The 27,852-nt window shown below is 33.6% G+C and overlaps 1 protein-coding gene across 1 annotated transcript; it reads left to right on the forward strand.

Moving 5' to 3' along the window:
- Nucleotides 1-152: 152 nt before the first annotated feature.
- LOC107195055 (SPARC) lies at nucleotides 153-27,852 on the forward strand. Its single transcript, XM_015584818.1, has 6 exons — nucleotides 153-274; nucleotides 18,958-19,040; nucleotides 22,152-22,373; nucleotides 24,054-24,272; nucleotides 25,829-26,179; nucleotides 27,338-27,852. Exons 2-6 carry the CDS (start codon nucleotides 18,966-18,968, stop codon nucleotides 27,392-27,394), a joined length of 924 nt encoding a protein of 307 aa, XP_015440304.1. The 5' UTR covers nucleotides 153-274; nucleotides 18,958-18,965; the 3' UTR covers nucleotides 27,395-27,852.

The raw sequence follows: 27,852 nt of genomic DNA on the forward strand, positions 1-27,852 counted from the left end.
AGGAGAACCAGTGCATATGGTAGAAAGATCAAACGGAGGTGTCGGAAGAAAGAAAAACGATGAGATCATCTCTGCACGGTCGGCCGCTGCATGCTCTCCGACTCGCTGTCGCCTGTCGCTGCTCGCCGCCGCGTAGTCAGTACTCAGTACCGGTCCAGCGACCGATTTGGAGGGTTCTTTTGATCGTTCCCGAAAACGGCTGGAGAAAGGACGTAACTGCGGCGCTGAGCACGGGGGAAAGGAACGAATCGCCAAAAGAGTATATTGGCTCGAGGTACGTAATTGCAACATACAAGTTGTACCTTCGGACACGCACGTGCATGAATTCAAATGATTCTTGCCAATCGTTACTTGAGCGGTAAGAATTGGAGCGATTTAAAGAAAGATAGAAAAACTCGAGGAATACATGTAACGGGGGAAACAATGTATATTAATTGTAGGTAAAAGTTAACGCATGCCATGCTTGAGAATATACTGGGTTCTTTGGAAAGTTAATTAGATTTTTTTAAGGGTAATATGATTTCAATGTAAAATTTTTCATTTCCATCTTCCTACAATTTCTTCCCACTTCCCGATTGATTTTATTTAGTAGTTACATGAAATTTCTATTCTTTTGATTTAAAAAACTCATAATTTTTGTTTCCGCTCCTAAAAGACAAAACAAGAAGCGACAAGAAGCGTGTAAGTTTCACACAGGGCAAATTCGAATGTACCTGAAAACAGTGTATTCATCGGATCAATTGATTTTTTGTTCTTACAACAAAAAATGGAAATAAGTAATATTTATGGTGTGTTTTTATATAATGTTTCGTTTCCTAATAATGATGAATCTGGCCATGATATTTGATCATGTTTTCTTCTGGGTAGGTGTGGTCCATCGATGGTTCATTCTTTCATGATAACATTCTCCGTAGGTACTATAATCTAAGAGGGTCGTCCAGTGATAATTAATAAAAAGATTGACAGACAGCACGTCTGAATTTAGCTATTTCATAAGTAATTAATTTCTTATTAACGTCGAATCGTTTAAACAATACGACTTAATGGTATTTAATATAACTTACCACTTTATGTTAATTAATCAATTTTTTTCACAAAATATCACCCATTAGTAGCTAACTCGCCATCATTAGTAAATTTTAAAAATATTACGTTTACTATTTAAATATTATATAATTCTCTGAATTCTGTTGTTAAAGAGAAATCTCATCATTTTAAGTTATTGGATAAACGTTCTGCATTATTGAACTAACTTATGATGTACAATGCTTTTGTTTATTTCGAAAAACAGTTGACAACTCGAAATCGCGATGTTTTGACAGTGACTACAAACATAACTTGTAATAATGTCGTACAAATGGAAAAGTAAACATACTGATTATAATTTTTACTTAACACGTTCACTGCCAACTACGAGATAACTCGTAGTTGAAACATTGCAAACATGCTGGATTATTTAAATACCTCTACAAAATTTTCACATAAGATTAATATCACAGTATAATTTAAAACAAGACAAGCAATCTCTATTAATCAAACGCATATATTTTCAAAGATTTATGACTTAAAAAACGAAATAAAGTGTGTCTGGGTACGTACTGCCTTTTCCACTGTGGCAGTCAACATGTTAATTGCATTTTTTACGGTTCTCAGTTAGTGCATCGAAGTAACAACAAGTTCTCAAGTTTTATCAAAATGCATTATTGTTAGTGAGATCACTATGTGGATGAATTATTTTCCTAATTATATAGTTAAGTTCGCGTGTCGATACGGAAGTTACAGTGCAGTCGCAAATTCATTTCTTTAATTAATTGATGAATGTTCTTCATTGACTCGGCAAAAGATGAATGCAAATACAGTTGGTGAATCTATCTACATAAGTACAGTGGGCGTACTGTCACAACTAACTTATCTTGTCGGACACTATGTTTTTTAGAGCGGAAGTTAAACATCCTCTTCACAGAAAAGAATATAATTATCAAAATAGTTGTTGTTGTACAGTTTCCGGCGTTATTGAATAACAGTACACGTGTTCTTCCATAATGTGAAGTTATACCGAATAGCGTTAAAATTTGTAATTGTTTCAGTACTTTCACTCTGGTACCAATTGTGATACCGTATATGTATATTCGTAAATTTTATTTACATATCGACTTTTGTGTACAAAATAATGTTTGAATGTTTTAATTTTGTGTATTAATTTTGTTGCATGCATCTTTATATTTATTCGAGTTTCTAACAACTTTGCTATCGCATAATCAATACATGTATGATTTCTCCAATACACGTACAATCATCTCCTTCTCGAATTTTAAGTGCCAGAAGTACCATAAATTTTCCCACTTGTTACCGTCTCCCTTTATAAACAGGTTCCAAAAAATAGATTATATTTTAATTTTAATATATTTGTGAACTACTTAAATAAATTTTCTATATTTTGTGCACAGGTTACTTTAAGTGCCCCTTAAGGTGGCTCACGCAAATTTTGAATAATTATACATTTAGTTGAAAATTTATCAGAATATTCTTAAAAGCTTTAATTTTCGATTGCTACTAAAAAATCGCAAGGCCAACGATAAAATTATTGAAAAAGAAACGTTATAAAAATGTCTTTTTGACACGAGTCTTACGGAACTGTAGTTGGTACTGAGAAGTTAATCACTTTTTATTCAGTTACAAAAAATGACATTTTCATAAATATAGGTGGTTATAGAATTTTTACGAAGATTCTGATGGCACGGAAAAAAATATGTTAATGATCAAATAAAACTAAAAATTATGATCATAGTACGCAAACTTATGTAGGTTTCAATGCGCTTGATAGTTTTTTCTACGCATGTCTGCTATGAGCGTTAACGTTACTTGCTTTCCTTTATTTTTTGTTCGACAAACTTTCCAATTTTTTTCTTTTGAAATTAAAAAGAAAAATTAAATTTTTTTTACAATAAGGAAACAAATTTTTATTTTTCCACTTATTTGTAAATTTTTTTCCATTTCAGTATTTTGAATTAGTTTAAAACATTAATCATTCAAATTAGATTGACAAAATTGATAAAAAGTATAAAGCGCCATATGGAGCCCCAGCTAGATACGACACCAAACGCATGAGCTACCTTCAGGGGTTAGCCCACTTTAAAGCCCAAAAATGAAAGCTATTTCTTGACACTTTTCTTTTGAAAAAGATGAACTAAATGGGAAATTTATTACCAGACATTTATTCTACACATCTTCGAGTTCGCAAACAAATTTTTTTAGAACAAAATGGCGATTCATGCATATAAAAAAGGTGGTATATGCTTTATTTTGTAAATGGCATTTACTAAAGAAATACGTAGGGTTGGGTGCAATATGTTAAAAACTTCCTTTGTTATGGACATTGTTATACAAAATTTTTCGGTTGAAAAAGATCCTTCTTTTCAAACATTTACTACTTGCACAAAAAATCATATTTCTAAAAATTCTTATGTATTTCTTTAGTAAATGTTATGTTGAAAATAAAAACCGTTTTCAAGTATCTTGCATACCGATTAAATGCCGTACCATATTAGTGAAGGGCGATACATATGAATTGTATCGATATTTCGTATCGATACATATTGATGATCAAAATATCGATACGGCTAAAATATCAGAAGCGAAGTATCGATATCGTCAGTACCGATGACTGAAACGAAAGAATAAATATATGGTTATAAAATGGTATCAAATGTCGATTGTCGATGTTATCAGTGCGGTGTCAATTATTATTTGCCATTATCGCCACCTGATGTAGAATTGTCTCAACTTGAGAAAATCTGGTATACTCGAACGAATGAGAACAGTTTTGTATAGTTGTTTCGAAATTTCGATATTCATGGGTCAAAAAAAAAGAAATCTTTTATCCAATCAAATTCGTTCGTGACAAAGAATGCGAATGGGATCCACTAGATTAAGTGAGATAGAGCAATAACAGAGTAATCACGTGGTACTGACGTAGTAATGACGTGGCGTCTTACAATACTAACCATTGGTCAGCGAAATACCCCTTTTGTCTTCGTGCCTTTCAGTTTGTTGGAGCGCAGCAAACTGTACAATAAATGTCTTTCAACAGATTTCCCATTTACTTCATTTAGTTTCACAAAAAAGTGCCAAAAATAGCTTTCATTTTTAGGTTCAAACTGGGCTAACTCCTTCATATGTCTATTTAGGAAGTATCAATGAATAATAATCTTTCTCACTTTGTAGTATGTAATGAGCCGCAAAAATTCTTCATAGTAAATCTTCGTTTTGTTATTCGAAGCTCTTCATCACTCAGTGGGTATACATGAACACATAAATAGATGGCAGATTTTTTGCATTTATAGTAGACGCAATTATTTGCAAAACGCAATAAAATAAAACTTCAATAGAATTGAAGGCAAGCGTCTTCTAATTGACTCAGTAAAACCGTTCATTTGGGTAAAAAGTTCGTGAAACTGCATTCGTGAAGTTCACAGAAGTCGTGCAGTCCTTGAACAGAGGTATCAAATTTTATCCGCTAAGGTAACATACGATATTCAAATAAATTTTTGAAAGATCAGCTAAACCATATTTCTTCGTTAGACACTCAGGAGGGAATAGTAATGAGGAAGAAGTCTTTAGAACGTGTCGAATAGATTACACGAAGCACAGTATTTACTTCATTGGAAATTTTAGTGGCCCTGTTGACAAAGGTATCGTACAATATTTGTGTATAAATATTATTGTTATTAGGGCCTTTGATAGCGTAGGACATAATTAGAGGTCATAGTTTTGAACGTGTGTTAGGAGGCTAAATGAAACATGCACTATATTTGTGGGAATTGAATATCTCGGTTCTTGGTAGACACTGTAGACAGATAATCCTGAATTTTATTATCTGTGTACAGAAAAATAGATACACGTCTTTGTATTACGAAATACTATTTCGTATATATTTTTATTGTATGTACATTGTTTTGACTTCAAGTGGAATGCAGCTAACATATTTGTTGTTGTTTTAACCGGCGATACAAAAGAGATTACTTGAAGATCTACTTGAAGCTAATCCTGCAGACATAGTAAATATAGAACAATTTAAATTATTCTAGAAAAGTGTCTTGAAATTACTACACGACAATGAAATTATTGAAATGTTTAATATCGAAGGTGTAGAAATTGAAAATTTATATAACAGCAACTGAATTTAGATTTAATTTGAATCCGTGAATTTGAAGGGCCGAGTTTTTATGATCTAAGACTCGCGTGTATATACACGAATAAACATTGTTTAGATGTGCCAGTAACTTTGAACACACGGATACTCATATACAAAAAGTTTTCAAACTTAAATACAGACACGTTTAATACATGTGTATCCGTGTATTTCGGAAGATGTCAAATAGAGACCTCTATTACAAATTGTAACACCATCGATTAAAGGTGAATCAGCTTATAGTGATTATATAATTCCCATCTAATCGGTAAATATTTGAAATGACAAAATAATGAAGCGTCGTTTACCTAAACTAATCGAACTTACAAATATTCACCATTTCTAGTGACAAATACAAGGTCTGTCCCTAAAATAATCGAACTTTAAAAAAAAAAATAGGCAACTTTAGGGACAATACGTTTCATTTTATTCAAAATGCATTCCTTCTGCGACAATACAGCGGCTTGCATGGTCAAGCAATGTATCACATGACTGCTCTGTGTCCTTTTGTGAGGTGTCTGGGAGCAGAGATGGGCAAACTCATTATCTAGATAAAAAGTTTCGAATAACGAATATAAGATGAAAAAAGTATTTCGTCATTTTTCATTGATCGAACGTGGCAATTCCAATTTTTATAATAAAATAATATTTCTTCTTAAACGAGTAGACACTTCGTAAATAATTATTTAATCTCATGAACTGTTTAAAGGTCAGGATGACGATCTTAAATACTGCTGCTTCTCATTATGTATTATTCGAATAAAATTGTGCCTATTGTCTTTGAAAATCTTTGTCAGGGCATTTTGAATGTTTGGGATGTCATTATAACGCCTTGGTTTCATGGTTATTTTAAGCCGTGAAAACAAAAAATAATCCAGTAGCCAAAAGTAAACCAGTAACATGCGATTTGAGGAAGTTTTGAGCGACTTTAATGATGTCTTTGCAATGATCAACACGATTCAATTGTTGGCCACTAGCAAAATCTTGCAAAATTTTAAATGCTTGGTCAACATGCGATAAATCGTGTCTTTTGTTAATCCCAGTTAATTGTCCACCTAATTGTACCGAAGATTTTTGCTGAATTTTTATTGCTTCACGCACTTTTTCGATATTTTCTTCGATGATTTCTATTCATCATTGTACTAATGATAATTCTATTTCATCATCGTTGTAAATGTCTTCTCTACCTGCCTCGAATCGTTCAAACCAACCGTAAACTTCTATACGAGATAAACAATTGTCGCCATACAGTTTTTGCATCAATTTATGCGCTTCGATAAATGTTTTACAAAGTCTAAATTTGTTCTAAGCTCGTTTTTCAACCCGTGTACAAGAAATACTGTTACTTTGGGGGCTATAACTCGGCTTCCAATAATCCAAATACCATAAAACTTTGACACAATATCAATCAAGAATGTATTTCTCAATGACAACATTTTCGTGTAGATCCACTATTAGTTTCTTTATTTTTAAAAACTTCGGTTACTTTCGGGACAGACCGCGTACGATTCATTCGAAGATGTGGTCCCCTTATTTCGGTAACTATCAAAACGTCGCTCTTACGATGACCGACAGAACTGTACGGCGTCTGTAAAAATTTACTAAGTACGATCTTTAAATTGTCAATTGGAAAATTTCGGTCACGATAGAGACACGGAGTAAAATTCCTTGAAACTTCGCATGACGCCGGTTACGCGATTCCGTGGGCGCCGATCAGAGAAGCGATAAAAACAGAGTTGACCGCGATACGTACACTCGCCTCCACGCTTCATAAATGGTATTGCTGGTTGATATTCTTGTCGGCTTGAAAATCTAATTTTATTTTTGAACCTACAGACATAAGACAGAATTCGCTAGTAATTCTTTTATTTCTTTAATTAATTTACTAAATATTTAACGTATTGGAGATGATAGCGAATTGTCCTAAGTGGTCGTTACCGTTAAAGATTTTATAATAATTGAACAGCTTGATTCAACTGTTTCTAAGCATTTTTGAATACTAGAAAATCGGGGATTCACCAGTTTGACAGTGTTATCAACAGTGTATGTTTACCGACATCTCTGTAAGTTTTGTAGATAGCGACAAGTTATATTTAATTTACTGAATACTACTAAATGTTTTGTTACACGTCATATTTTTGTTACACGTCAAATAAATAAACATTAATCTGTATGCCCCTGTGAGTTTTAATCGTTTAGTACGGTTTTCATGTTTTATAAAAAAAAAATGGCCTAACCGCTAGGTGTACGATTTTAAGTGACAGTCACTGTATTTAAGATTGGGGTTTTTAATTCCGTGTCGTAACGAATATATACGGCAATAAGCTTACAATGATATCAAACAGTAGAGGCTACGATTTTACTTGTATCGAAATACACGTGTACACGTGTAATTAATATACCTACCTGTGTTTTAGTCCATGTAGTTTTTAATACACGGGTATACAGGTGTGAGCCATTCCACGTTAAAACGCGCATTTGGAATTGCAGTTATAGTCAACGATTTTTTCCAATTTAGAGCAGGTGTTGATAACCACGAAAAAAATTAACTGTGTACATTTTTAACTTCCAATCTCGAACCATTTCCGAGATATTTAATGTTAAAGTTTTGAAAAATTGGACGAAATCAGTGAAAGCAATACAAATGCTATAAATTTGAAAAAAAGAAACGTTGACTACATGACCGTAGTTCGCCATCTGTTTTGACGTGGACTGGCTCGTACTTGCGTAGCCGTGTATTTCAGTACCCGTGTACCCAGGGCCGTTCCTGGCGGGGGTGGAAAAGGGGGCGGCCAAACCCAGGAGCGGCCGCAGATCGTATATTATATGTAAAATTGTAGTTAGCAAGTATAATAATTAATCAAAGTTTTCTGATGATTATGAAAATTTTAAACAAACAGAATTCAATCAAATTAATTTTATACGTAATCGTTGTAACACTACTCATATACGAGAATGAACTATCTTTATGGACGGACCAAAATAGCATATGATATTTCATCATATTTATTGGATGAAATTCGTGTAGGTAATTAATTGTCGCTATTCATTAACCATAACATCATTATCACAAACATTATACGTTAGTTTTGAACTTGTATGTAGAATAAAATATTCATTTTAAATAAAACCATTTATTTTTTAATGATCTTCGTGTCATTATATCAAAATAAAAATTGAAAAATATACCTTTTACATGATAAATGTTAAAAAAAACTATGTATGTATATCGATTGCGTGTACCCGTGTATTAAAAACCACACGGATATAAGGTTAATGTCCCTATTTCTAATCACGTCCCGATTTCTGCTCAGTACGTATATTTTTTACTTAATGTAAAAAGTTAAATAACAAATTAGTTGTACAAAAAATTATTTAAATTCGTTCAGTATTTCCGTACAAAATGCTACAGCCCGCTGTTCACTAGATGGCAGCATTTGAAAAGAAATAAAAATAAGTATGTCCGTCGTAAAGAAACGTGATTGGAGCGGTTCCGTTGCAATCGTGAGTTCCAGGTGGACGCTGCGTTTTTACTAAAAAAACTTTCGGAATGTTTAATATTGTTCGCGAATGTTTGGTTTTGGCACTTCCAATCCTTGCTGAGCAGAAATAGGGACACTCTCGTGAGTAGAAATGCCAGCATTTTCATTTTGGCTGAACAGAAATAGGGACATTTTATACTGCATATTAAATTAACTATTATTACGTTAAAATGTTTTTAAAAATACTTTTATTTAAATTCAATTATAGAGAGAGGTTTATAAATGATATCTAATAAGTTTTTTTTTCGAATGTTGTATAAATAAATAATAAATATCAATTTCTGCGACAGCAGAACTCTTACATGATTAGAAATAGGGACATTGACCTTATTGATTACACGTTCAAAACCATAATCTCTACTTTATAAATATGTGACTATAATGTTAGGAGTCGTCATAGAGGATTAACCTTAAGTTTTCGCCATCCTATCGAAAAAATCTTACTAATTTTGGACGTCATATAGTTCAGTTTTCATGACGTTGAAATAAATGAATAAATAATCATTGAATATCCTATAAAACTTGGACATCTGTAAGACAATAGACAAACAGAGTCCCATTTTTATTTATATTAATTGGGAATACATCGATTTTAGGATTCCAGGTAGAAGAATGTTTTTAAGAATCAGTTTTTTTTATTTGACGTCGTAATTTATTTAGAACATTGTTTATTCTCCGGAGTATATTTTTTTCTATAGTCTTATGGATCATACTATCGGGAAGATTAGAGAGGGCACTGAACTGTATTGCTGTAGGGCAGAAGTGAAATGCAAGACACATGCTCTAGGGTTAACGCGATTTCGAGGAAAGGATGATTAGAGATACATTCCTTCTGAGAATGAACGTAATGTATCTATATGTATACATAAGTAAGAATGGAATTTCTCTGCTGTTCAGATTTTTTCACGGGCTTTGATCGTTTCGAGACATATATTTTTTAACGACAAACAAAAATAACATACTTAAATATGAAGAGAAAAAAATAGATTACTCATAGTTTTGAAAATAGAATAAATAGTCCGATAAGTCCTTTACAATGGGACATCGGCCATACATATATCCTGATAGGTCTCAATGACGGCAGAAAAAATGATAACATCTTCGAAATAAATTTATTCATAGAAATGTCTTACAAAATAGTTAACAAAGCCAAATAGTTGATAGAGTAAGATAATTAATTATAACATTATGAATGGTGAAGTGTTAATATTGTACATTTAATACAGAGTCCAATTTTACCGCTTGAACATATAGTGCTGGTCTGTTTCTTTATAAATTTTATTGCTGCAAGTATTGCAAAAGTTACCTTGGGATGTATTGTCCTGTCAGTCTCGAAAGGGTTAAAACTATTCATATTATGCAAGCAAGTTTTTACAGGGTGAAAAATACAATGTTTTGTCCAGCCAAAAAGGGATGGAAAGAATTTCGTGAATCTTGACACAAGTATCAGAACGTGACCGGATTGGAGAAAATTAAGGTATACTGCGTTACAAAGTTTTGCACACGGCAAAAGGGTGTTGTGGGTGACTGAAAATCTAACATTCAAGAAAATCATTCTTCAGAAGAAAGATTATAAAGAAACAGTTGTGAATCTAACTTAGGAACAACTTTGTTTAGCGATAGTTTTTCGTAGAACTACTAAACTTATTGCATATTATACATGTATAATTATGTCTGTTATTCACTGAATTAGTCTATTTTTTACTAAACACAATAATCGTCCAAACACCTTGTAAAAATTTTGTTATTCTGTAGCATGAAAAATGTAGACGTCGACGCTCATAAATACATGAAAATTAAATGTCTGTGGTACACATAATCGACGAATGTTTACTTTTTACACATTTTTGTATAAACTTTTGCCTTCAATTGACGGAACTATTTTTGGTATACATAGCAAGTTAACGTGCTTTAGATCAGCCTACATTTTAACAGGTTGTTGATTTTTGACAGAACAGTCTGAGATAAATAATTTATAATTAAGTATCGTGCAGAAACCAGTATTAACGATTGAAAATAAAAGTTAATGGTACATGTATGAAAACTTATTTTTTCTTTCTGTGTATGTCTTATGGAGCATACGCAATTTATAATTAAACTAGGTAGACGTCAAACTCCGTGACATAAACAGCAGAGGAAATTGAAAATAGCACAGAGTTTATTTTTCAAGTTTAGCTTAACGTACAGCGTGTTTGCTCTAACTTCAGCCCTTAGAATATTTCTGTTACGTTTTGATGATATGAAAACCGTTTGAAGCGATAATTATTCTTCCCACATAAATGTTGTTATAACGAATTAATTTTAACGTCACAGTTATTGTATTTTTCAAGGGACACGGAATTTAATGAAATGTTCTAATCGCGTAATATACTCGTAAATACTTATGTTACAATAAAATTATATTACAATTAAAAATGCTGAGATTCAGTTTCTATTATGTTTACAGGTCTTTTTATAGACCTACTAATGCAACACCAAAGAAATGATACTGAAATTAACAGATATTACATTACGAATGTAAAAATAAGCAAAGTTAAATCTTCTATTTTACCATGATGTCAGATACAGGGTGTCCTGTAAACTGTAGTTACAAAATGTATGATACATCGCGGCGGATCAGTACCTAGGCCACCGCGATCACCAGGTTTCACGCGTCTCGGCTTTTATTTATGGAGTCATATCAAATCGATAGTCTATTCCGAAAACATAACGAGTATTGAATATTTAAAATCTTTAAGGAAGGACTTCATTACCCTTGCATTTGAAATTATCAGAGAAGTGAACACATTAGAAAGAGTTCCTAATAGTGTATTTAGTACAAAAGGCCCAGATACGTCTGCAAAAACACGGGCAACAGTCTTCCAGCAGTTTGTAGGATAATAAAATACAACCTTTAGAAAGTAAACATTTTGTCTTATTGAATATTTTTTTTACCTCACATGGATTAGATATTATTTGATTCTACAGAAACAGTAGTGCATACCAAGGTCCGTCTGGTCATTAGTTAGGAGACAAACGCACTTGGTACATTTTCAAAATCGACTTCCTCCAGAAACGAAGTCCTATTTCAGAAAAATTTATTGTTCATTTTCGATTTATTAGTTCATAGAGAATCACACCTTTTTCGATAGTGCTAAACTGTGTGGGATACCCCGTATTTTTTTAGGAAAAAAGTGTTTACAAATAATTCATAAAGTGTTTATATTTTGAATGGATATAGAAGGCAAAATAAAATTGGAACTGACGTAAAATTTGTAATGTCCGTGGTCTCGAAAGCCTGTGTTTAACGTTTCGCAGCAATTTCATGCTATCAATGTAATCAAGCCCAATGAAGACTTACGCACACACAAACCAAACAAGTTATATTTAACGCGCTGATCGCAGAAACTTAGGGAGCCCTGTCCTATTTCCTAGTTTCTAAATCATCCTACAAAGTTGTAAAAAAAATTCTTTTTCAAAAATTCCTAAACTATATTAAATAATTATTACTAACGTATACACTTCTTGTTTTATTACTTTTCGATAGGAAACATTAAAATCTCTACACTATCGAAATACCAATAATTAAAACGCAAAAACTTTATTAATTTAGTTGATATGCAAGAACAAAAGAGACAAATGGAATTACATTTAAGTTCCATCTGATATTTCATTACATGTTACAATTATTACCAACAAAGATACCTTTACAATCTATTATCTACAATTTACACATGTAACTAATTATTACAAATAATTATTATAAGTTATTTCCAATCTTCTGTCCCCTAACTCTATTTTCACAAAAGATCAAATGTTAAACGTTTTTCGTGACAGTAACTGTGAGTATATTCATAAATAAGAAAATAAAAAAATCAATTTGAAATATAATAACAAGTTTTTAGTTGTAGCAACGTTTCTGACGTCTTTCAGGCGATATTTAAATGTTGGCAAACTTTGGGTGGGTCAATGTTGTATTATCATTGTAAACTTCTTGTTAATTAACCAACTATAATAATTGTAGCTCCAATATTGGATATTCGTTGACAAATTGTCATAACTTTTTCATTGTAGGCTCTACTTTGGGAATTAGTAGGCAAGAAGACTAACTATATCCTAACTAACTCCCAACTGTTGGATACCGTTAGCCAACCATAAATGCTACTAGGGTAGATATCGTTAAAAATTTTGTTTAACATCTATTTTTCAAAATTGGACAGATTTGTCTACCTATTAGTCCGCATAATTTTTATCTACTTGTCTGTTTATTCTTTTACTGGAATACTAATGTCAGTTACAAATTATAAAAATTAGCTCACTTACGTTTATTTAGTACATAAAGCATCATAAAAGGAAACGACAAGAAAGAAAAGATTGTAATTGTCAGAACTAAACGACCGTCGTTGAAATTATACGTGGGCGTTCATATTCTGACGATGAGTTCAACATGTCCTTCGTTTATGATCGTTCAATTGAAAGCAACGCTGGCACCGTATAAATAGATTTTATCATCAGCATTTGTCGTAACAAGCAATTACCTACGCACACAAGAAATCCGGAATGTGATTCGCGTGCCTGCAATCCGAGTTACGAACGTGTTCGTAAAAAATCGTGCTTTCTAGTATCTGGGTTATCGCTTCGTTGCTCCTGTTAAGGTCCCTGAGATTTATCGCTGGCCACGTTGACCCATACTGTACCCATGCACGTCATGTCACGAGACATTTTCAAAATGAACGATGATCGTGAACGCGAATCGTTTGAGGCGAACGATCTCCAATTGAATGTTCCAGTTAAACGATAAACACTGATGAAGACAATTTATAAAAGGGGCAGATGGGTAGCAGAACCTTGTTCTCCATCTGTGATAGCACATTTAGTTTAATTTAAAAAATATAATTTATACGGTAGAAAATACATACATAGAGTGTCACACTATGTGTGGAAAGTACAGTAGGGGTGAATTAAATACATTAAAATAAGCAGAAAAGTTCAGATAAAAGTCCGATATGATCTTATTTTCCAGGTATAGCCTGTTTTGTAATGCAACAATCTTCTCCTCGTGTAGACACAGCAAAATTCGATCTTCGTTTACTGTTTATCTGAAAAATTTATGTGTCGTAAGATGGACTACGTTGTAAACACTAACATCTGTTATATATGTATGTACCCTCACGAGCAAACTCGGCTTCCACTAGGGCAAAAAGTGGCGTAGGAGAAAGGCCTCCTACCACTTGGTATTTGGAATTACTGAAATGTATGCCAAATTAACATTCGATTTAACATTTATTTCACTACCTGGAATAAATTTACCAAGTGGTAGGAGACCCTTTCTCTGCGTTATTTCTTCCCCTAGTGGAAGCCGAGTTTGCTCGTGAATGTACGGTAGAAACGTAAAAAATTAGTACACAGACTGTGCTCAGTGAACGATTGTACTCAAATTGCAAGTGTTCATTTTCGGCATTTCTTTTGAAGTTAAATACACAGATATTGCAACGCGGAATAGGATGCAACTCGAAAACAAGATCATATTGAACCTATGTTTGTATAAAGTTTTTTTATTATTTTTGTGCCCTGAAACACCCCCTGCAATACTTCCCACATAATACGGGACACCCTGTATACTACAGTCAAATTCATATTGTGCAGATTCTGCGATTCAGACAGTGTGTATTTTTACTGCTCCTTAGCTCGATACTTGGAACTGTTCGGTGTCGCATTTTCATATTGTTGAAAAATTGCTCGAACTCCTGTTTTCAACACATTAGACTTCTTCCAGAAGAGCAGACGTGAGGTTCTTCACCTGAAAATGAACCAAGTATGACCTGGTTCGTACTGTCTTCAATTTTTGTGGGCGATCTTTCGAACTATAAATGATTCAAACTAGTTTTGTGTCATTTTCAACCAAAAGACCGTATCAGTATGTTACAAACGTTTTCATAAAGATTTTACGAAAATATTGAAGATTGTACTTTCGTTTCTGCACCTTTTATCTTACCGTACTGATTAGTATCCACGATGTATGCGCACTATGAAAGCCATTTCTGTTTACAGTATTCCTACAAGAATTTCACAATTTCTGCCCTTGCGAGCCCCTAATTTAAATCCCCATATTTTTAGGAATCATTCAATGAGTACCAAGCGAAAAACTGCGCTCAACGCTCATAATTTCAAAGTATGTATTGTAATGCAATATTACGTACAATACCCTCGCGAGCAAACTCCGCTTCCGCTAAGGGAAAAAGTGGCGTAGAAGAAAAGTCTCCTACCACTTAGTAAATTTATTTCAAGTACTGAAATAAATGTTAAACCGAATGTTAATTTGGCATAAATTTCAGTAACTCCCGAAACTAAATGGTAGGAGGCTCTTCGTCTACCTCACTTTTTTCCCCAGCGGAAACCGAGTTTGTTCGTCGTGTACATATGTCAACCACTAATAATATACACAAATTTTAACAAAACCTATTTTTACGGATCTTTGCATTTTTGAACTTCTGTTTAGCATCCTACGGTTGAGGGTATGGCACACAGTTGGGAAATTTATTAGGAGAGACGTCCAACAAGATTATGTAGTCATGGCTACGCAAACGTCCTATTTCGAAAATGTAGACCAAAGATACCTCACTAAAGCTATTATTTTTTAAAACTGTCTGTAATAGAGAACCAGTAGTTTTTTTTGAAAATAGAAATAAACACAATATACACACAGACCATACCCCCCAGTGGGCGTTGACCTAAATACAACCACAGTACAGCCCGTTTTCTTAGATGTATTTTATTTTTTTCAAGGTTACTGGGGTCTGTCTGCCTGTTTTTATTATTTTTCTGGTTATACATATGTACGTCATAACAAAGTAATTAAAAAAGTTCTCGTCAATATCCATGAGGGCGTAACACATCGACAGATTGACCGAAGGCAGTTTCAATGGTATAAATTTATGACCACCTTTTCATAATCCGGAATTTCCGCACTCACTCATAAATCCGGAGTTTCCGCACGAAACCATACATGTTACTCGACTCGCTTTCTCATGTAGAATCAACTAACATATCTCATTTCGAGACCTATCACCTTGCACGGTATGAAAGTATCTACTGTACACTGTACAGACTCCTCTCGATTAACGTCTGGCTTGTTCTACACGATTATTGTACTGGTTATCCCCACCACTGGGGGGGGGGGGGGCCGTGGAACCTGTCAAGCGCATACTGTGTTGCCCCTACGCTTTTGTTTCCGAGGCTGGGGCTTTGGGCAAAAAACAAATTTACAAGGGTCTGAAACATTTCTCCCTATAAGATTATTGTCTCGGCTCGTACCTGAGGTTTTAATCCGTAGTATAAAAGTTATATACATATTGTGTGATCAAAAACGATTCCACTCCTCAAAATTCTTAACCGACCTGGACGAAATGTTTGGACATTTTTTAAGCGAATACTATTTAGTTACACTAGTATCCGCGAGAAAGTAAACAGTTTTGTCCAGATATACACAGCTTCAGAAATATTATAGATGGATAATGGATTTATTTATAAAATAGTAAATACCGCGTCTCGGATGCAGAAATATTTTATACACAGATTCAAATTTTGTATGTGTAGATTGATCATTGTTATTTTTAACATTTTATAGAATGTTACTATAGTAATTGCATTACATACTTACGATTCCACATTACTTTATACTTTATTTCTCTATTTCAAAAAGATAGATCCGTAATTGTAATCCGATACTATTCTCAGCAAAACTAGACGTGGTGTATCACATGCAATGAAGAACTTTTGGGAAAGTACCATATGAATTTTTATGTGTTTCATCGAAATTAACTTATTTTTATGCATACCTATCCCGTATCTACTACATTACCTATCTATAGTAACTCATTACACATGCTGTATACTTGCATGTAAAAGAATTAAGCAATGATATAACTTTAAAGTGTTAAAATTTTATATGAATTAAATTTAATGTTCAAAATCATTTAAAGAAGTCTATTAAGCGTTCACCTTCAAATAACTTTGGAGCTAATGTCAAACTTGAATAGTACAACTTTCCTGTTTGACATTTTCACCCATTTTCAATCCTCACAGAGATATTTAGGTGTTCTTTCTCGTGACTCAGCCTGTATAACTTGAAATAATCCATAATAATATGTAACTAGAAAAAGCTGATCCTATTTGGATTCATTTTTATCAGAAAGGTCTCAGCAGTCCATTAAATTAATTGTTACTAAACCTTTCGTGACTAGATTAAGTCCTTTTTGTAATGGATGTCAAATTGAGATCAATTTTTGTTTTCTCTCAAGGTTTTTTTATTTTGTTCGAAAAATCAGATATGGGACGTATTTGCCTCCGCTGAACCCTGTCCTGTGTGTTATGAATAAGGAAACGGATTTTGAAAGAAACAAAATTTTTGCAGCGGATACTTTTATTAACACTTCTTATAAATTGTTCTGTACAAATATTAAAAATCACTTCGTATGGAATCTTTCGACGCATGGGTGGGACACAGAACAAAACTTTACCTGGTACGGTATTTAGCAATAGACACGGAAAATAACATGAAAATGTCGTTTAAGTAAACAAGAATTAAAACACGTAACCTTTTATCTGGACTACCTCTCACAAAAGGCAGAAATAAATGTAAAAATACACAGTAACAAGACAAAAACATATAGGCACGTAAAGAACTTCACCACTACGGTTTTACGCGGGAAACTGCGATCTGGTATGGCTCACACAGTTTGAGTACACAAATGGGACATACATGTACCTATGTGCCTCACTGGTCACGATAGGCACCACCTGGTATATCATATACAGTTCGTGTAATCAAGTGGGCTATATGCGTCCTGGTCACGAAAAAGTTAACACATTTGCTATACATAAATGTATTTCGCTTATCTTTCGATTTACGTCAGTAGGATTGTGCATTAAACTGCCAGTCATACGTGATTACCAAAGTATAAAAAGGAAACACAGTGTCGGTCATCGTTGACCGTCACAGTGATGAATGTGTTTAAGAAACAATAAATTTAAAAAAATCTTAAGTTTCAGTAATGGATTGACTATTCTTACTTCTCATCCCCCCCCTCTCTCTCTCTCTCGCGGCGGTAGGGCCCAGCCATTGAACTCTATGTATACATATGTATGTACCCCATAGTAGACATATATAGACGGAGCATAAGCTACCACTTTGGCCGAGGGGACCGTAGGATTGGAGGGGAAAAGGCAACGGTCGTTAGAGCTACGTCGGTTAGCTTTGGATGCATTCGGTTCGATTCGGCTCGTTGTTAATGGCTGGTTGGCTGTCTGCCGTACTATTATTTAATGCTTTGTACTATTTATTAATTTTGTTAAATACATATATCTATACTCTATACAAACTACATGATACACGGAATTTTTAACGTATAATAGGTATATTCTTTTCATCTCTCATGGCATACATGTGTGTAACGTGATTGTATACCCGAATAGCACCGAAAAGGAACGAAGTTACCCGATTTACTACTATCCACCCCCTTACCGCGAATCTTACTCCCCCGCACAGTTAATGCTCCGTCTATATATGTCTATGCCTGGAACGATAATAAAGTACAGAAAACTCTAGATGAGCCAGGGCCGAGGGCGATAACTATTTCGAAGGTATTCCCATAGACATATATACATGTAGACAGAGCATTAACTGACGGGGGAAGTAGGGTTCGCGGTAAGGGGGTGGATTCACTACTAGTAAATCGGGTAACTTCGTTCCCTTTCGGTGCTATTCGGGTATACAATCACGTTACATACATGTATGCTATGAGAGATGAAAATAATATACCTATTATACGTTAAAAATTCCGTGTGTCATGTAGTTTGTATAGATATATGTATTTAACAAAATTAATAAATAGTATAAAGCATTAAATAATAGTACGGCACAGCCCACCAGCCATTAACAACGAGCTGAATCGAACCGAATGCATCCGAAGCTAACCGACGTAGCTCTAAGGACCGTTGCCTTTTCCCCTCCAATCCTACGATCCCCTCGCCCAAAATGGTAGCTTATGCTCCGTCTATACATATGCATATGTCTATGGTGCCAGGTATAGAGTTCAATGGGCCCAGCATCTAGGGTTATCGCGTTCCTTATGCCAAAAGAAGAATCGTCCCGAACCAAGACTTTGGTCTCTCGCGAGGATTATTGTATTATTTATTACAATATAGATTTCATAGTACTTATTAATAGGACATTTTTTTGTGCAGAAATCAAAATGCAATCAAAACTACAGCTTCTTCTGTTTACGCTGCTCTTGGTGGGACTCTTGGTGGATGTGTCGGCACAAATGGTAAGATAATTGAAAATTGAATGCATTGTAACATTCTGTCAACCGCTTATTAATGCTTATGTAGACTTAACTCGTACTCGCAAATATTCACTGTCGGCCTGAAAGTCCTCAGACAGCACGTGACGCTCAATGACGCCTTGAAGACGGTTTAAAGACGCCTTAGTCCTAAAATAGCCGTCAAATAGGCGTCTGCAAGGTGTCATGTGCTATCTGGGTCTTAAGTTCACGTAAATCCATGAATTCGAATGCCAGTAACGGAGGGTATTTTTAAAGCAGCCCATAAACTGGTTATAAACGCTTTAAACAGATTTACCAAAAATATTCAGCATGACACTGTATCTTTCACAGATGGGACCGTCTTCAAATGTCAGTTGTAAATTTTAATAAAGCCCTTATGTGCAGCAGGCCTGGATTAAGATTTTTTATGCCCAGGGCTATCAGATTTTCTGAATTTTAAATAAAATTAAATAACATTTTTATCATAACGAAATGGAAGGTTCAGAACGGAGGCCCCCTAGAACGTGGGGCCCGGGGCTACAGCCCCCCTACAGCCCCCATTGATCCAGTGCTGATATGCAGAACGTAATTTGTACAAGAATATTGTACATGTAGTTTTTTCAGCTACAAACATCCGGAGTGCGAACGGTCTTTATAATTGGAGATGATAAATATAATGGAGATGATATATAATAGAATAAATTTCGGTTCTAAAGTTACGTGTTTTTAAACAAAATACTTTACATTTTCGAATAAATTCGTCATAGAAGTTACATAAAATTTTGATTAGTTATAAAATAATTCTTTCACATGATGTTAAGCAATGTCACTTGTTTACGAGGAGTTTTTGTGACACGTAATATTACCGCTAAGTCTAGTGAATATGTTGGATGTATTTATAATGTGGTCGAACTATTTCTCGTAAATGTCTTTTAGAGTTGGTCGCTCACTTCTACGAGAGCTTCTTTCTTCCCTAGAACATTCGTCACTATCAACTGTTCCTGATCTATGTACATCCTTGACCCATAATTACACCCGTAAATCAGTATTGATAAAAGAGATCGAAACCCACCATTTAATATACAAATAGTTAGATATGTAGCTATAAGGCCTAAAACTGGATATAGTCGTTTTTTAGCCAAAATCGAAATCAGTGAGTTCAGGCATTTCTTGTTGTTCTGTGTATTGGTTTTCGAGCATTCTAACAAACCATTTACATATTTCATGTTACATCTTTATGTACAGTTAGTACTAACGATATAATTGTCTCAGTAAGTGGCGGTTATCCCGTTTAAAAATAACGATTTTACCGTCAACTTTCACCTAGTGATGGGCGATATATGTCAATTCTATCGATATTTCGTATCGATACATATCGGTGGTCAAAATATCAAAAGCGAAGTAATGATATCGTCAGTATCGATTATCGATACTTTCAACTCATTATCTGTAATCTGTACTAAGAAAGAGGCTTAAATAAATGGCTATAAAGTGGTGTCGAATGTCGATTGTCGATGGCATCAGTGTGGCGTCATTGTTATTTATCATTATCCCTACCACATGTAGAATTGTCTCAACTTGAGAAAATGTGTTACACTCAAATGGATGAGAACAGTTTTGTACAGTTGTTTCGAAATTTCGACATTTATGGGCCAAGTATCGATACAATGATACATCGTCGAATTAAGAATCGATACAGAATATCGATTTTTAGATTCAAAAGTATCGATATTCCGATATATTGATATTGTATCGTCCATCACTACTTCCGCCCTATGTCATTTACACCAGTCGTCTAAACTGGGTTGAGAAAAATGGTGCTGTAGATTTGCATTTGCTGACTATTTATGGAAGTATGATATCAATGTTTACTTTCTCACACTTTCCACACAGTTTGAGTGTCTTCTACTGGACAATTCGTAAGACTTTGTAAAAGCACTAATTGCTCTTACTGTTATATTACTACGCCCTTTCCTTACAGTGCCATTGTGATTTTTTTAATATTATGCGAACGTGTGCCCATCCGTCCGTCGAAATATTCTACACAGTCCTTCATACTTGGTCAACATTTCGAATTGATCAAAAATTCGAAGTACTAACGTAAAAGTTATTGATCTAATTGTATATTAAACAGGTGTATAAAATCTCAGAATTTATGTTAGTTATACAGCTTCACTGTTAAAGGTTTAGTAAAACGTTTGAACTTGTCAAAACTGTTGGCACAATCAATACTATTAACATCGAAATAGCAGTTTATATAGCAACCTCAATATTTAATTAATGATACTCTTCAATGTTAGTAACAACAGACATTGTAGATATCGTGTTGCGAGCCAACAAACAAAAATTTAACTGAAACGCAGGACAGATGTCGCATCGATACCATAAACTTACGAGCATCGATTTACTCAATAGAGACTAAAATTAGCAAAAAATTAACTGAACAGTATAATCTAAACAGTGTATGTATCTTGTAACAAGCGGAAGGTTTATTATAGTGAATTAAAATATCCGACTAATCTTAAGTTAAATAATTTCGCAATAAAATACAAATTATGTATCTTTATAGAACACTTTAAACGTGACTTTCTTGAAAAAGTGTTTTCCAAATTCGTGGAATGGATATCTGTTCAGTTCTCTGCTGGAAGATAAATCTAGATCTTAATATATCCTACAAATCTAGATAAATACAGATTTATATCTTCTAAAGACTGCCAGATATTAATGTTATTTTTTTCCAATTCAACAATGTAGAAACAGAGCATGGTGAAAATGATCCTCCAAGTCGAGTACACCACCATTTTATAAATTTTCTATTTTTTAAACTAAACACGGGTGTTTTGTACCCAGTAAGTTAAATAACACGTAACAATTATTTTTGCTTCATTTGTTTCTGATTACTACTCGAGTTATAACATGTAGGTACCATAATTTTTTTTCCAATCGAAACGTTAATAAATCCATACTGTTTCTTCGTACGTAAGTCGGCTATGTGTTCTTTCACTTTCTTGTTCGTAGACCGGCACCATACTTAACTGTAGTATGTAACGCTTCTCTGCTTATAAGACATATAAACAGTTTACAAAAAAGAATTATACGATTATTGATTTTTAGCGGCGAAAAAAATATCGGCGCCGTACGACCACGACAACGGAAGCCAGCGTTCAAGATGAGGTCATGAACATGCTCGAAGATGACGAAATAGCCGAGAGGGCAGCGGAGCAGGCTGAGGTCACCGTCGAAGATGGCGGAAACGAGGTTGGATCGAAGCGTCAGAGCTTGCTCCGTATGGACCCGTGCATGGACAAACACTGTGGCGCAGGACGAGTCTGCAAGGTTCGTCCAAGCCGACCAAATGATGTCTTGCTTTAAACATTCTCTCAGACATAAGCGCAGCGATATCGATCGCTAGAAATGGAATTTACAAAAATGTACAAAAACGATTATTCAAACCGATTAAACATTTATCCCCCAGAATCAATTCTTCATAATTAAATTAGAAAAAACGAACACTCTATGAATAATGTCACAGACAAAAATACACATATACAGCCATTTCTTTATGAAAATCGCAGTCTATAAACGCTCGTATTTGTAAACAAATTTGAAGTTACCAAAATAGTTTAAATTCTTAGTCGAATATAATTTCACGGGATCCAGACCGTATTTAATTCCATGAGAATAACAAACATCAGTTTGGTGTGCAATGACCCGTAAGGGTTTCATTCTCACGTTTATTCGATTATGCAGTTATTTGAATGTGGATCTGTTTATTTAGTGTGAAATATTGTTCTATTTTACACTTGGAAATCTTTGCTTATTCAATTATTAATATCGAATAAATCTCTGATCGTTTATTCATTATCTAATGAATTTTACCATTTCTTTGTCACACAAAGGCATTCTGAATTGCAGCGACTGAAATTTTATACAAACTATTCTTATTTTTCAGTATATTCTATCTTTTTTGATCAGGTGTGTAATAAAGTAGTGATATAATAAATTCATTAGAAGACAAAAAATACTACAGTACTATCAACGTTCATTAAATATCAAAATAATAAAAAATGGAGACAATCAAGTTATTTTACATTTGTGATTTGTTTCTGCATGTAAATCTGTGTTGTTTTGTTATACGTACCGCTGATTTTATTGAACACTCTGTATAATTATGTAAGTACAGTAAATCCTCTATGAGTGTTCCAAATATCCACGACACTGAACATTAAATATTTCATAAACTAATGGCCATATGTGGCTGAAACAAATATCATTCGCTTCAGAATTCGAAGCTCTACCCATGTGTTAAAGCTCATTAAAAACGTCAGCGTTACACCTAAGGACCTCTCCTTGTCAGTATCGAGGAGCCTTCGAACACTCATCAAGGATTTACTGTATAATCATGGTACACATACACAGATTTGCAAACATTTTTGCATATATTTCTCCAAATTGCAGCCATTCCACTGTACTTCATTTTTTCAATGTATAATCACAATCGGAATACATATGCAAATATAGACTTTAAATAAATTGTATGCAATAAAAATAACTTCCCGAGGTAATCCACTTGATTCACTTTATATTAGGGAAAATTCAAAATAATTGTTTAAAAAATTGCTTAAACGACATTACCGAAAAAGTACAGACCCACGTATGATAGTGGTGCAAAACTCTTCCTTGTTTGCGTAATTAAAATATTTCAACAATTTTTGTTACGGTGAAAGAAACATTTTCAAACCACCATGTATGTATGTACCTATATGCTATGAAATATCGTAGATGGTCATTAATTTCAAAAACGAATGACTGGATGAATTAATAAAAAAATATGTCTCTTTTCGGCATATTGTGCACTTATACAAACTCACAATACGATACATATTTGAAAAAAAAAAAGGATGACTATCTGTTTTTATCTTTTCCTCGTTACGTAGACTCTTTCAATATCAATATAATACATTTTCTTTGTAACGAATGTTCAAAGACTATAATAAATATTGTTTATAATTTCAGCTAATCGACGAAGATACTGCTGAATGCGTTTGTGTCGATGTATGCGACGAAGAAGTCGACCCAAGACGAAAGGTTTGCACGAATTACAACGAAACCTTCGGCAGTGACTGCCAAGTATACCAAGCACGTTGTTTCTGCGACACCGGTGATACTAGGTGCAAAGGACCTGACTATCAACACGTTCATATTGAGTATTATGGTGAATGCCGACAGATGCCTGTAAGTATTTTATTTACATACCTACTTCCTATCCGTGGCGTGTCTGTTGCCGCCATTTTGTTTTTAACACCGCCCGCAATGGATTACGCAAGATGTCGAATATTTCAATTTGTAATATAAATATTTTTTAATTAGATAATAAAAAGTGTAAGAAATATCTCCATAGATTTTCAAATTGTCATGTAAAGCATTGCTTTCCTGTGTAACAATATAAAGATTTTATTTTGCTATCCTGTGTAACAATATAAGCATTTAATTCTTTTACAGAAAATATAAACTTATAGCACCGTCACATTTATGCATGTGTTGTTACTACACCTATTGAAGGTTTATGTTATTTTCTGCATTTCTTATTTGATTTATAGTAAGATGTATTTATTTTAACATTATACATATGTGGGACACTATTATATTTATATGTTCCATTTTATTTGATCATATTTTATCTTTCTGACAATTTGTCCAGGCCTTTTACATAAAAATTCTTCACCATATTAAGAAACCGGCCGTAAATTGTAATGACATTGTTGAGACGCTTTTCAATTGTCACTGGCAGTGAATAATACCTATAATAAAATAGGATAGTCTGTTCGTATCCAGAATTATATCTTATCAGTTGCACATTACTGTTATACTACACAAATGATCTCGTTATAATCTTATATCATAGCTCAAGTTTGGAATCGCAGCAGTTTCTATTTGTTTATATGCTACTCCGTAGATAGTGTGACAAATCTTCGGTAAAATTTAATAAAGTAGTATTATTATTTAATATACAATATATCTTGCGTTAATATTGGCTTCTTTTATATTACAAAATTGCACCTGTTTTTTGATACCATTACCCCTATACATATTTAGCTATACATACAATATATTTGTGGCATGTTATTCTCTTTATATTTTGTCCTTATCATGTTTTTAGCTAGTCCTTAATAGGCCACTTCTTGCACTTTTGTGATGAGTAGGTACTACTCCTTTCACCTTTGACAGTGAGAAATAGTATTTTGCTCGTGTATTCAACACCAACTGTAGATGTTCTAGAAAATAATGAATCTACAAATAAGCTCACCCATTTCAAAAAAATTAACTCCCTAAATACGCACTCGCAACTATGCATTTTCCTTTTGATCTGTAATTTAATCTATGTAACAATTGTGGGAAAAAATGTCATTAATATATAAATTAACAATACTTGAAATAAACAATAAATAACTTAATCTCTTAATTGAATACATAATTTATTACATTTGTTCAAAAAAAATATTCTGTTACAGTATTTGTCATTATTATATATTATCGTCTTTTAGTTCTTTTCATTACTACTTAATTTATCTAACAAATAGCTGTGTGATAATAATGATGCGAAATATCATGTATACAACTCGATTAAGTTTCCAAAAGAATACCCTATACATATGTATAGTAATGATAGGTATTTAAAAAAAACGAATAATTCTTATGAATTATTTAATTCAACTTTATTTTTAGATTTTTTTATAAGAATTAATCAGTTAAATCAATTTAAAGTGAATGGCAATTCAATCCTGTTGCAGATGTGCAAAGAAGAAGATATGGCGGACTTCCCCAGACGCATGCGTGACTGGCTTTTCAACATTATGAGAGACTTAGCCGATCGTCAAGAATTGCCATCCCATTATTTGAAAATGCAACGCGAAGCAGAAACAAATCACACGTTGCGTTGGACTAACGCTGCCATTTGGAAATGGTGTGATTTAGATGGCCACCCTCATGACAGGGCTGTTTCTAGGCACGAACTTTTCCCCATTCGAGCACCACTGATGGCTTTAGAGCACTGTATCGCACCGTTCCTCGACTCTTGTGACACTAATGACGATCATAAAATTACCCTCGTCGAATGGGGTAAATGTCTACAACTTGAAGAGGTAATCATAAATCAAATACATCCTTCACTTATATTAGAGATGATCAGAACAGAATTTTAATCAATTCTGTAAAAATTCATACAATAGTTATTATTAAAGTTACAATTCTGTTTAATCATATTTCTCTTTCATACCATTTTTACGTTTATTTAACTATTTTTATCTTTTATGTAAATTATTGATTATTGAAAATAATAGAACAAAATACGCAGACAATCACGAAAGTCTACAGACACTCCATAAACCTGATTGGGTTTTAAATGGTAGAAATATGTAGAAAAATGTATAACATAATATTTATTTAAATAATTTATATTAAGAAATTACATAAACGCATAAACAAATTACTTAAAATTTAAAACACTTGTTTTGGTAGTATTATATGTTCAAGAAAAAGATTTCAACTTAGGCGTGGATTTCACTACCGTCAAAAATGAAATATATTGTGTACATATGTATGCAATTTATACAATTAGAGGATAAACTTTCATATTTTTGTCTGGTTCACCGTTCTTTTCTATAAGGAATCGGTTAAAACTTATGACTATAATTACGTTTTATTGCCAGTTTGCATCGTTAGGCCCATATGTTATGCAGGTGAGAGCAATAAGAAACATTCGACCATATCTTTAGTGGAGGCGCCACACACGAGTCGTACAACGTTCGATGATTCATCTGGATAATGAAACAGTATAAAAAGCAAAACATTATCGTCATAAATTTTACAGTAATAATAAGTGTTAAAGAAAAAACCGTAATGTATACTGTTTTACGTTTGTAAAATGTGCACAATCCATTTCCAAGAAACAGCTTTTAATACTTTTCGTAGATTACCCTATATGTACATATTTGTAAAATCGGTGAAGAATTTGTTTGGAGCTCATTTAAATAGTGTGTATATATTTTTACAGTCAATGGATAACAGTTTTATTTGAACATACAAAATATAAAAGTTTAATAAACAGTTTCTAATATTTTAGATGGTTCAACATGTGCATGTAAATATATACATATATATTCGTATCTTCAATTAACTAGAGTTTTTTAACTAAAAAGGCTACAAAATTTTGCTAAAATAATATCTACCATTTTCAGCCCTTAAAACATTCAAAGTCGTTCTGTAGCAGAGTTAAAGTAATATTTTTTTAATAATTGTAGGACGATTTGGAGGATAAATGCGACGCGCTAGTCGACGCAGCGTACGCTGACCAATAACAACTACAACAGATTTCACCGACACACGATGATACTTGCGACTGAGTAAACGAACGGAAGAGGCAAGAGCCCGGTAAATACGAAGCACATACTGTTAACGAAAGGAACGAGAAAAATGGCGGGAAAGTTGCAGTTGCAAGTAAACCACCACAGGCAACGCGCATGCCTTCACACACAAACTCGTCGATACTGGAAGCTATCATGGTGCCAACCGTAGTTTTAGACAGTGACTCTCAATATATGTAGAGATGTGTGCGTTAGGGACTACTTGCAATAATTCCATGGTAATTTTTTAATAACGAGTGAAATTTTGTTTTCCCTTGCTATCGTATAATCTTGATATTATTCACGTAGTAACACGTACGTATTTTTTGCATATATGTATACATACACATAGTTTGTATAAATTTATTATGTGACTGCCTTTTTATCAATAAAGAGTGATACAATTTTTTTTA

The sequence above is a fragment of the Dufourea novaeangliae genome, unplaced genomic scaffold, assembly GCF_001272555.1.
Source record: "Dufourea novaeangliae isolate 0120121106 unplaced genomic scaffold, ASM127255v1 scaffold46, whole genome shotgun sequence".
Classification (NCBI taxonomy): Eukaryota; Metazoa; Arthropoda; class Insecta; order Hymenoptera; family Halictidae; genus Dufourea; species Dufourea novaeangliae.